The sequence below is a fragment of the Bombina bombina genome, chromosome 7, assembly GCF_027579735.1.
Source record: "Bombina bombina isolate aBomBom1 chromosome 7, aBomBom1.pri, whole genome shotgun sequence".
Classification (NCBI taxonomy): domain Eukaryota; kingdom Metazoa; phylum Chordata; class Amphibia; order Anura; family Bombinatoridae; genus Bombina; species Bombina bombina.
The window spans coordinates 212756414-212769051 of NC_069505.1; the positions used below are offsets into that span (position 1 = coordinate 212756414).

The window sequence follows — 12638 nt, forward strand, 5'->3', positions numbered from 1 at the left end:
TATGATGCAATAGGCATGTGAAATAACTCTCAGCTTAACAAATGATATTGCTCATAAGACGGCAATCAGTGAGCAAGCCAATCTAACCCTTCTTACAGCTTGACCTTGAGGTGCAGACTCCGCATGAGTGACTCTGCAACCACAAATTTAAGAAGCAGTTCCTCTGAGGTTGTGAAGATAAGTCACCTTGAAATTGCTAGTTTGCTGAGATTGACAGATCCTGTTCTCACACGATTGGTTGAGAGAGAGCAGGGGGCGGGATTGCACAACAGAGACTTAAAATATGTTACAGTCATTATCACAAAGCTAATTAATAGCTAAAATAGCATTTAGATCATTATAGGATCCAATGATATATTTTATCTTTCCTTTAATATAAAAAGATGCCAGTTTTTTCTAAAAAATATATGAAAAAGTCAGTATCTTCAATTTAAAAACTTTTACTGTACAATTAGAAATTTTTTTTTAAAAAAAATATCAGAGGATTTGGAAATTGTTGACGTTTTTAAACTTATATATATATTGTAATATAAGATGATGCCATATCTCTGCTTGAAGAGGCGCAGCTCAATCAGAGGGTTTAGCTGCCATAAAAATCGCCAGATTGTACGAGATGGAGAAGTGCTGGTTTGCCCCTATTAACAAACACCCAAAAAACTAAGTAATTTATATATAAATATATATATATATATATATATATATATATATATATATATATATATATATATATCAATGTAAATATTTGCATAGGAAATTAGCACGTCTAGGCAAGATTCCCCGCTTGCTTTTTCCCAGAAATAATTAATATACAATGTTACCAATGCACAAAATAATTCTGGGTAAGATATGCAAATTAGATATGCAAATTCACAGTTTTTTTGCTTCAAAATACTGTTTTAACACAGCGATCCTTTTAACAGGATTATTGCAGCAAACCAGAAATCGCTCACTAGACAGCCTGTTTCGTTCTTTTTGGAACTCATCAGTAGGATATAGATTTCTGGTTGCTGCATTGGTAAAGCTATTTTCATGGTTAAACCAAAAATTATATATATATATATATATATATATATATATATATATATATATATATATATATATATATATATATATATATATATATATATATATATATATATATATATATATATATATATATATATATATATATATATATATATATATATATATATATATTTCTGTAACTGTTATCAGCACTCACAAGTGTTAATACTTCCTAGATTAGTTCAATGCCCTGAGTTTAAATTATGTCCTGGGAATTTGGGAATTGGTGCATGGGGATAGTGTTTATGAATATACAAATAGGAAGAGAAAAAGACTATCCTATACAGCACTTACTAATTCAAAATAAATAATATATCTAGGTTTGACAGAAAAGCAGACATCCACCCAGGAAAAATACAAATTGAACAGAAATAATTTAAACCATATATTGATAATCAAAATATGTGAACAAAATTTCTATTTATTAGTTAGTCACATAGGCTTAATATAAAGCGAACCAATAATCCATAGTGCACATATGGAACTAAATAGAGCTCTCATAATGAAAAATCAAAATGAAAAAGCTAAATATTAATGAGAATAGAATGCTCTTAGTTAAGTGAGGAGCGACAATCTTTCAGTTGCTTCACAGGAAAATAAAACATTTATACAGATCAGTTCCATCTTTGCACAAACGGGTTGTGAGAGGGAGAAAAAGTTCAATGAAAACTGTTGAGCATAACAGGATAAAGCTGAGAGTTTCCTGGATTCCCTTTTACCATTTCAAATGAGCTCCTAATGGTGCTACAGAGAATCCTTTCACTTAGATAGTTTCAGCAGATGGATAAATGCCTTGATAGTGTAAAAGACGGCATCCCTTGTAATTATAACAGCACTAGTGAAATCAGTGGTGTATTCACTCAAAAATACCCCCGTAATCCCTGGTGTAGGAGAATACCGGTTAGGACTCACGCCGATCACTGGATATTAATCACGCCCTTCATCAGCGTTTCCGATCAGCGGTATGTTTACTCAAGCCGGTTAAATTTCTCTCCAGTCACACCTTTCACCTGCTGGTCAATGCCGGTCTCACCTCTCTCTCCTAGTCGGCGTCTTCCGAAGTGCTAAATCAGCACGCCACCCCCATCTGCACTTAGCAAAAACAGCTCATCATAGCTTGTGATAGCTCCCAAATGAGGTTAAGAATCTTCCTCCTCAAAAGTTTACTTGAAAGGCCTGCTGAACTTGTAACTGATATGCCAGCTACAAGTGTTTCACCCCTTAAGCACTGGGACTTTGCCCGGCTTATTTGACTGTGAAAACATGTGTTGGGGGAGGGAGAAATAGAGAGAGAACACTATGAGCAGCTATGTTAAATGGTAAAAAAAATAATTTTAATCCTAAAAACAGTAGTTTTTCATAATAAGCAATGAGATAATGGCTGACTTTTTTTTCAGATAGAGCAGTAATAGCTACACCAACAAATGTACAACAAATGTACAAGAAAAACATATATTAGCACACTATTAAAAATAGAAGCCAACCCTCAGAAGTGTACATTGGGTACCACAGTCATAAACGGTCCTAAATGATACTACTGGCGTAGCACACATCACCTGTCAGGAGCTTACACCCTGGAACATTGCTTCACAGTGCAATGAGGCTACATCAGCAAGACAAGAGGACTGCTTTAAATTACATTAGCAGAGAGACACACTCGCAAACAAGGAACTAAACAAACAGATTAAAAATAAGCACCAGCTGCCTCTCAAGGGCTGAATTAGTCAGTCTGTCGCTTCCCAGAATCTTACTTCCTCAGCTGCTGCTGCTGTTTTGCCCTTTCCCTCCACCAGTGCTTTTACTGTTTGCGCACACTTCCTGGTGAGGGTAGTGGAATTTGGCGGGCTGAGTTACTACTTTGATACTCCGCCTTCGTAGTTTCGGTGTGGGCCTGCCACGCTCTACAGACCATACAAGTCCCTTGAAAACAATATGCAATGTTTGCAGAGTTATGACTCGCGTGCCAACAGACTGGCCTCTGAGTGCCAGCTGTGGCATGTGTGCCATAGGTTCGCCATCACTGATATATACTTACGTTTCATATACCGCTATGACCTGTATGCATTAACCCTCCAACATAAGCAGGCACTCGAAGGGTTTGAAGTGGCAAAAAACTTTATTCCAACAGAGTGACGTTTCAGGGTTTTACCCCTGTCCTCAAACTTAAACAACATATATGTGTGTGTGTATATGTATGTATGTGTGTATGTATATGTATATATATATATATATATATATATATATATATATATATATATATATTAAACTTTGTTTTTTGGGTGTTTGTTAATAGGGGCAAAACAGCACTTCTCCATCTCGTACATATCTGGTGAATGTATTGCAGCTAAACCCTCTGAGCTGCGCCTCTTCATGCAGAGATATGGGGGCCAATTTACCAAAGTGCGAGCGGACATGATGCGATGTAGTGTATCATGTCCGCTACACATCGATAAATGCAGACCGCATACGCTGTCGGCATTTATCATTGCACAAGCAGTTATTGTGAACTGCTTGTGCAATGCCGCCGCCTGCAGATTCGCAGCAGGGGTTGTCAATCAGCCCTATTGTATAGGATCGGGCGGATTGATGTCCGTGGCCTCAGAGCAGGCGGAAAATTTATGGAGCAGCGATCTTTAGACTGCTGCTTTATGACTGTTGATTCCGGCGAGCCTTAAGGCTCATGTGGAATCAGGGGCATCAAGCTCCATTAGGAGCTTGATAATTCGACCCCTAGGCATCTTGGCATGTGTGTGCGCCTGATCTGCAAATTTGTTCTACAATGTGATTAAAAAACATTTGTGCCGACATTGCCAAAGCTACTACAAGAACCACATCCAATCTAGCTTGGACAACATCCTAGAGTTCTCATAACCTTCTTTTTAATTTGCACAAAATGCCAATGGGGAATATTACGAAGTGTCTTTTAATATAGTCTGTTTTATTTTAAGCCTAAATACCTTTATTATTGTCAGAATATCTAATCTGGTATTTTGCATTATTTTCTTATAATAAATAAATTCTTCTATATAGTGCTAGGTATTGAACAGATTGATAGCAACCTTGTGCTACTAGGACAAGGTGCTTTTGTATTTTTTTCTTTATCAGATGGTGAGAGTCCACAAGTTATCAAATGTGGGAATATTCCCTTCCTGACCATTAGGATGAGACAAAAGACACTCCAGAACACTAGAGCTTTAAATCCCTTCCCTTGATCCTCACTCATTTTATTTTGCCTTGATGAGGAGTCGGGTGAAAGTGAATTGCAGCATTTACTCATTGTTTGAAAGGGGATCCTCTAACCGATCTGAGGCCCGAATCCTCCTTGCAGTTACCTGTCATTCAGAGGGGCAGGCAAGGAGTTATCAGCCAGGCAGTGAAAGGTCTTGACGTTGTGCTCGCATTGCTTAGGGTGGGCTTGTCTACTTGAAGCAAGTTTCTGCAGCTGAGGTAAACTCGGACAGAGGTGCTGAAAGCTAAGTACCTGCACATTCATAGCCCATCGGTTATTAGTATGAATATATATATATATATATATATATATATATATATATATATATATATATATATATATATATATATATATATATATATACACACACACATACACAGTATCTCTTACACCTTTATACTAGCAGTTTAATTATAGAACTTCTATAAAACTTTTCTTTTAAGTTACTGTTGCTTTAAATTTAATGCGGTCGGCTTAGCGCAATCAGAGGTTCCTTCTGAGCTATGCACAGTAGTGCACTTCACCTGAGTTAAATTTTTGCTCGTTACCTTTGGGTTTTGTGCTTTAGCCTAACTGGTATCACATGTGCGCTAGGGGTTTACTGTTTCAGCGCACCTTTTATGTGTTATAATCCTTTAAAAAACAGCACAAGTAAGGTAAGTTGCACTCTAATTAATCATACGAGATTCAAAACTATACAGGTGCATCCTAGATAAGTAATTAATTAACAACATGAACAAGGGAGTAGAAACCTAAAATCCAGGATTCTAAAAGTCTAGGCAAACATAGCACAACTGTATGTGAAAATAGAGAAATAAAGAAAATTCAGCAGATTCTTAAAGTACAAAATAGTTTAATAAAATTGCATAACATACATCCACAATACCAAACATACAAATCACATCCATACAGAAGATTGCCCGGTTGCATAGGTTGTAACAGGTAGGCCGTGAGGGAGACTGGTGCACCAGTATGCAATGGTAAATAAATGTTCGTAACAATAATGCATATATCAAATGCATATATTTGTAATCCAAAGATGTAGTGCGTGTCCCCAAAAGAATACAAGCCAGGTGAATGTGGTCAATACCCCTATGTATTAGGTAAAGTGTAAGTTCGTTAGAGCGTTTGAAAACAGGGAGAGCTGGGCTCCGCCGCGTCTTTTTCACAGGTACACCAAAAGATAATGGAGAGAGGTGTTATGATTAACGGTTCAATTCGATACCTGTCTTTTTCACGCGGTTGCTCTTCCCTCAGCGTTTGCTCCCATAACGTGAAGTCTTCTGGGGTAGATAAGGGGTAGACCACAAGCAGACCAGGGATCCTCTGGAAAAGTGCTGCAAACCGACGAGTCTTAGAGCTCGTTTCACTCCTTTCTTTCAAGCAGCATGGAGCTTCTTCCGGGTGTATTGACCACATTCACCTGGCTTGTATTCTTTTGGGGACACGCACTACATCTTTGGATTACAAATATATGCATTTGATATATGCATTATTGTTACGAACATTTATTTACCATTGCATACTGGTGCACCAGTCTCCCTCACGGCCTACCTGTTACAAACTATGCAACCGGGCAATCTTCTGTATGGATGTGATTTGTATGTTTGGTATTGTGGATGTATGTTATGCAATTTTATTAAACTATTTTGTACTTTAAGAATCTGCTGAATTTTCTTTATTTCTCTATTTTCACATACAGTTGTGCTATGTTTGCCTAGACTTTTAGAATCCTGGATTTTAGGTTTCTACTCCCTTGTTCATGTTGTTCATGTTGTTAATTTGTTATAATCCTTTCCTGTTCCTGCATTGCTGTAACATTCTCAGCGTGTAGGAAAGTTCTCAGGACTGGTGTAGGTGGTAACGCACGCTGATCATCAGAGCTTGACTTCAAATTTGGGGTACAAATTTTATTTAACCCCAAATCTCTGAAACAAATAAGCGCAAACAGACTCAAGTGTAGGTAGATACAACAAACGCACCCCACTCTCTGAATTGTACTTACAAAGTTGTAATTTATTCAGGCGGTTTGTTAACACAACATATGATATCCAAGGCAGTTAAAGCATAAATCTTTGCAAATGAAAATTCCGGAATCAAAAGTGTCCGTTTTAGGTTAGTGTCCGTTAAAGTGACTTCAGATGAAAGAACGATGTGTTAGAAATCATCAGTGTAAAAGCCGATGTCGTCACTGGAGCAAAGTACGGATCCTCATGCAGTCCAAAAAGCCTCAACGCGTTTCAACCGCCAACGTGCGGTCTTTCTCAAGAGGTAAAAGTTCAGTTAGTTTTCAGTATAGGGCTACTTTTCATCCTGATGGTGTAAGAGTATATCAAGCCTGTATATAGGTAGATTTGAACTTTCACTCAGTGTCTTTAAAGTTATTTCCATTTTGTTACCATAAAAATCATACTTTTATGAGCATGCTCACTGCTCGGTTTCTGAACATGTTTACTTTTGTGTTCAAACCAGAAAATAGAAAGACGCACTAAACTGAGACAGAACAAAAGCTAGAAAAACTTCCGTGCTTGTCCACAAGGCCAGTGCCACTCAGGGTGCAGTCTCTTTTAGCACATTATGCCTTTCACAGAGAAAAAATATCCTGTAGCATATCTGTCTGACCCTGCCCAATGACAGTCCAGCACTGAAAAAAAAGGCAATTCTTCTCTGAACAAGATAAAACAACAAACCCCAGACGTACGTTTTGGCCTCCCTTGAGCCTCGTCAGTGTGGTGCAGTACTTTTGTGTTTATACCTATCAATATTTTCCATCAGGGTTATGCAGTGTTTAGACTGCCATCTTTTCTGCCAACAGTGGCTTTCTCTCAGGATATTCTTAGTTTCCTTTGTGCTGCCTGAAACTCAATAACAAACAAGGCATTTTTTCTCAGACTTTATTACGTCAGCGCTCTTGTGTTATTTATTCAAAGCAGCTTCTTTACGTATTCCCACCAAATTCATTACGTTACATCAAGAAGCATTTGATAGAAAGGTCTTCTGGACTGTGCTTCCTTTTCTCCGGGGCAGATTTCCCACACAGCCTTGATATGGTCCTGCATTGTTACTAACCCACCTATTTTATATGGTTTTACAGTAGTGGAGTGAAACAGATTTATACTTAAATTGGTTAATTCACACTCAAATAGAACCATAAGAAGGTCTCATGGTGTGCTTCAAACAAGCTTTTATGTTGTGTTTATGACTCTCATTGATGTTTATTAGTTAAACGATTTTCTCCTCATTTGCTTCTTATAGGTACATGCTATATGTAATCTGACTCAAGCAGGAAGGAGAGGGTATATATGAAGGTGTGAACAGAACCCTCAAACTTCTGAGATGTTTTTCTAACTAATATGGCCATAGGCCTTCTACCTATTTGTTTTAAAGGAACACCTCCCTCTAAATATGGATGCCTCCATATTGGAACTTAGGTTTCACTGCAAGTATATAAAAAAGAGTTGCTTCACATGTGCAAACATGTCGGCACTGGATTGCATTGAAAACCAGATTTCAACATTACGGCAACCATGGCTAGAGGGAGATGGGGGAATAACTTAAATAAAAAGCTTATAAAAAGTATTATATTTTTAACGTCCCTTTTAATATACACTGAAAGATTCTGGGAGTATTTATTTAACTATGTTTTTGTTATGTTCACAGCTATGTATGCCTAAAGGACTGTCCTTCAAGACGCAAGCAGACTGCCGAGAACCACAATTCCATTCTTTCATTATTACAAGGGAAGATGGATCTAGGACATTTGGGTTTTCTCTCACCTTCTTTGAGGAGGTCACCAGCAAACAGATTTGTAGTGCCATGCAAACGTTATATCACATGCACAACGCAGAGTATGATATCATTCATACTTCAGCAACCAATGGCACAGAATGCAATGACGTAACTGAGGACTGTAATGATATCTCGGTAACAAAGTTACAAAGGTTTAACTCTTATGACATTTCACGTGATACATTATATGTCTCCAAGTGCATCTGCCTCATTGCTCCTATGTCTTTCATGACTGCGTGTAAAAAAGTTCTCGAACAGCTTCATCGAGCTGTGACATCTCCCCAACCTCCGCCATTACCGTTAGAAAGTTATATTTATAACATCCTTTATGAAGTTCCTCTTCCACCAGCCGGGAGATCCTTGAAGTTTTCTGGTGTCTATGGACCGATTATATGTCAAAGACCAAGCACCAATGAGTTGCCGTTGTTTGACTTTCCAGTCCAGGAAGTTTTTGAGTTGCTGGGTGTGGAAAACGTTGTTCAGCTGTTTACTTGTGCTCTTCTGGAATTTCAGATACTGCTTTACTCACAACGTAAGTGAACTATATTATTACACATTATTACTGCTTTACTCACAACGTAAGTGAACTTTATTATTACTGCTTTACTCACAATGTAAGTGAACTATATTATTACACATTATTACTGCTTTACTCACAACATAAGTGAACTATATAATTACACATTATTACTTCTTTGCTCGCAATGTAAGTAAACTTTATTATTACTGCTTTACTCGCAATGTAAGTGAACTATATTATTACACATTATTACTGCTTTACTTACAACGCAAGTGAACTTTATTATTACACATTATTACTGCTTTACTCACAATGTAAGTGAACTATATTACACATTATTACTGCTTTACTCACAACGTAAGTGAACTATATTATTACACATTATTACTGCTTTACTCACAATTTAAGTGAACTTTATTATTACACATTATTGCTGCTTTACTCACAACTTAAGTGAACTATATTATTACACATTATTACTGCTTTACTCACAACATAAGTGAACTATATTATTACACATTATTACTGCTTTACTCACAACTTAAGTGAACTTTATTATTACAAATTATTACTGATTTACTCACAAAATAAGTTAACTTTATTACACATTATTACTGCTTTACTCACAGCGTAAGTGAACTTTATTGTTACACATTATTACTGCTTTACTCACAGCGTAAGTGAACTATATTATTACACTTTATTACTGCTTTACTCACAATTTACAGTGGGGCAAAAAAGTATTTAGTCAGCCACCAATTGTGCAAGTTCTCCCACAGAATATGATAGAGGCCTGTAATTTTCATCACACGTATACCTCAACTATGAGAGACAAAATGTGGAAACAAATCCAGACAATCACATTGTCTGATCTGGAAATAATTTATTTGCAAATTATGGTGGAAAATAAGTATTTGGTCAGTATCAAAAGTTCATCTCAATACTTTGTTATATATCCTTTGTTGGCAATGACAGAGGTCAAACGTTTTCTGTAAGTCTTCACAAGGTTGTCACACACTGTTGCTGGTATGTTGGTCCATTCCTGCATGCAGATCTCCTCTAGAGCAGTGATCTTTTGGGGCTGTTGCTGGGCAACACGGACTTTCAACTCCCTCCAAAGGTTTTCTATGGGGTTGAGATCTGGAGACTGGCTAGGCCACTCCAGGACCTTGAAATGCTTCTTACAAAGCCACTCCTTCGTTGCCCGGGTGGTGTGTTTGGGATCATTGTCATGCTTAAAGACCCAGCCACGTTGAATCTTCAATGCCCTTGCTGATGGAAGGAGGTTTGCACTCAAAATCTCAAAATACATGGCTCCAATTATTCTTTCATGTACACAGATTAGTCGTCTTGTTGCCTTTACAGAGAAACAGCCCCAAAGCATGATGTTGCCACCCCCATGCTTCATAGTAGGTATGGTGTTCTTTGGTTGCAACTCGGCATTCTCTCTCCTCCAAACACGACATTCACGACAACACTATATGACATTCTCCCGATCCGCTTATGGATCATCCAAATGCTCTATAGCATACTTCAGACGGGCCCGGACATGTACTGGCTTAAGCAGGGGGGACATGTCTGGCACTGCAGGATCTGAGTCCCTGGCGGCGTAGTATGTTACTGATGGTAGCCTTTGTTACGTTGATCCCAGCTCTCTGCAGCTCATTCACTAGGTCCCCCCGTGTGGTTCTGGGATGTTTGCTCACCGTTCTTGTGATCATTTTGACCCCACGGGGTGAGATCTTGCGTGTAGCCCCAGATCGAGGGAGATTATCAGTGGTCTTGTATGTCTTCCATTTTCTTATTATTGCTCCCACAGTTGATTTCTTCACACCAAGCTGTTTGCCTATTTCAGATCCAGTCTTCCCAGCCTGGTGCAGGTCTACAGTTTTGTTTCTGGTTTCCTTCGACAGCTCTTTGGTCTTCACCATAGTGGAGTTTGGAGTGTGACTGTTTGAGGTTGTGGACAGGTGTCTTTTATATTGATAACAAGTTCAAACAGGTGCCATTAATACAGGTAATGAGTGGAGGACAGAGGAGCCTCTTAAAGAAGAAGATACAGGTCTGTGAGAGCCAGAAATCTTGCTTGTTTGTAGGTGACCAAATACTTATTTTCCACCATAATATGCAAATAAATTCTTTCCAAATCGGACAATGTGATTGTCTGGATTTGTTTCCACATTTTGTCTCTCATAGTTGAGGTATACCTATGATGAAAATTACAGGCCTCTATCATATTCTTAAGTGGGAGAACTTGCACAATTGGTGGCTGACTAAATACTTTTTTGCCCCACTGTAAGTGAACTTTATTATTACTGCTTTACTCACAATGTAAGTGAACTATATTATTACACATTATTACTGCTTTACTCACAACGTAAGTGAACTTTATTATTACACATTTTTATTGCTTTACTCACAATGTAAGTGAACTTTATTATTACACATTATTACTTCCAATCTCTTCTGCAAGAACTTTTCAGGTAAATATTTGGTTGTCATTTATGTAATACTAGTCCTAAAGCCCGTGTACACGGGCCAATTTTTTAGGTACCGCGGTTCCAACCCTTGCTCCCTCTCTCTCCCCCCTCTCTTTTGCGCTCCTCTCTCTCCCCCCTCTCTTTTGCGCTCCTCTCTCTCCCCCCCTCTTTTGCGCTCCTCTCTCTCCCCCCCTCCCCCCTCTCTTTTGAGTTCTCTCTCCCCCCCTTTTTTGCTCTCTCTCCCCCCTTTTTTGCTCTCTCTCCCCCCTTTTTTGCTCTCTCTCCCCCTCTTTTGCTCTCTCTCTCCCACCTCTTTTGCTCTCTCTCCCACCTCTTTTGCTCTCTCTCCCCTCTTTTGCTCCCTCTCTCTTCCCCCCCTCATCTGCTCTCTCCCCCCTCTTGCTCTCTCTCCCCCTCTTTTTTGCTCTCTCTCTCCCCCTCTTTTGCTCTCTCCCCCCTCTTTTGCGTTCTCTCTCCCCCCCTCTCTTTTGCTCTCTCTCCCCCTCTTTTGCTCTCTCCCCCCTCTCTTTTGCTCTCTCTCCCCCCTCTCTTTTGCTCTCTCTCCCCCCTCTCTTTTGCTCTCTCTCTCCCCCCTCTCTTTTGCTCTCTCTCCCCCCTCTCTTTTGCTCTCTCTCCCCCCTCTCTTTTGCTCTCCCCCCCCTCTCTTTTGCTCTCTCTTCCCCTCTTTTGCGCTCTCTCCCCCTCTTTTGTGCACTCTCTCCCCCCCTCTCTTTCAAAAACTCTCTCTCTCCCCCCACTCTTTTGCGCTCTTTCCCCCTCTTTTTTTTGTGCTGTTTCCCCCTTGCGCTCTCTCCCCCTCTTTTTTGCGCTCTCTCCCCTCTCTCTTGCGCTCTTTCCCCCCTCTTTTGCGCTCTTTCCCCCCTCTTTTGCGCTCTTTTAAACTCTCCCCCCTCTCTTTTGCGCGCTCTCTCCCCCCTCTCTTTTGAGCTCTCTCTCGCCCTCTTTTGAGCTCTCTCTCGCCCTCTTTTGTGCGCTCTCTCGCCCTCTTTTGTGCGCTCTCTCCCCCTCTCTTTTGCGCTCTCTCCCCCTCTCTTTTGCGCTCTCTCCCCCTCTCTTTTGCGCTCTCTCCCCCTCTCTTTTGCGCTCTCTCCCCCTCTCTTTTGCGCTCTCTCCCCCTCTCTTTTGCGCTCTCTCCCCCCTCTCTTTTGCGCTCTCTCCCCCCTCTCTTTTGCGCTCTCTCCCCCCTCTCTTTTGCGCTCTCTCCCCCCTCTCTTTTGCGCTCTCTCCCCCCTCTTTTGCGCTCTCTCCCCCCTGTCTTTTGCGCTCTCTCCCCCCTCTCTTTTGCGCTCTCTTTCCCCCTCTCTTTTGCGCTCTCTTTCCCCCTCTCTTTTGCGCTCTTTCCCCCTCTCTTTTGCGCTCTCTTTCCCCCTCTCTTTTGCGCTCTCTTTCCCCCTCTCTTTTGCGCTCTCTCTCTCTCTCTCTCTCTCTCTCTCTCTCTCTCTCTCTCTCTCTCTCTCTCTCTCTCTCTCTCTCTCTCTCTCTCTTTCCCCCTCTCTTTTGCGCTCTCTCTCTCTCTTTTGCGCTCTTTCTCTCT

The 12638-nt window shown here is 40.0% G+C and overlaps 1 protein-coding gene across 3 annotated transcripts in view; it reads left to right on the top strand.

Moving 5' to 3' along the window:
• The window catches only part of DENND5A (DENN domain containing 5A), a 223097-nt gene that overhangs the window by 44064 nt on the left and 166395 nt on the right, over nt 1-12638 (top strand). For all 3 annotated transcript variants that reach the window (XM_053720600.1, XM_053720599.1, XM_053720601.1), the window contains one exon: nt 7955-8615. In XM_053720600.1, the coding sequence (XP_053576575.1) occupies nt 7955-8615 (661 nt within the window). The remainder of the gene's footprint in view (nt 1-7954; nt 8616-12638) is intronic.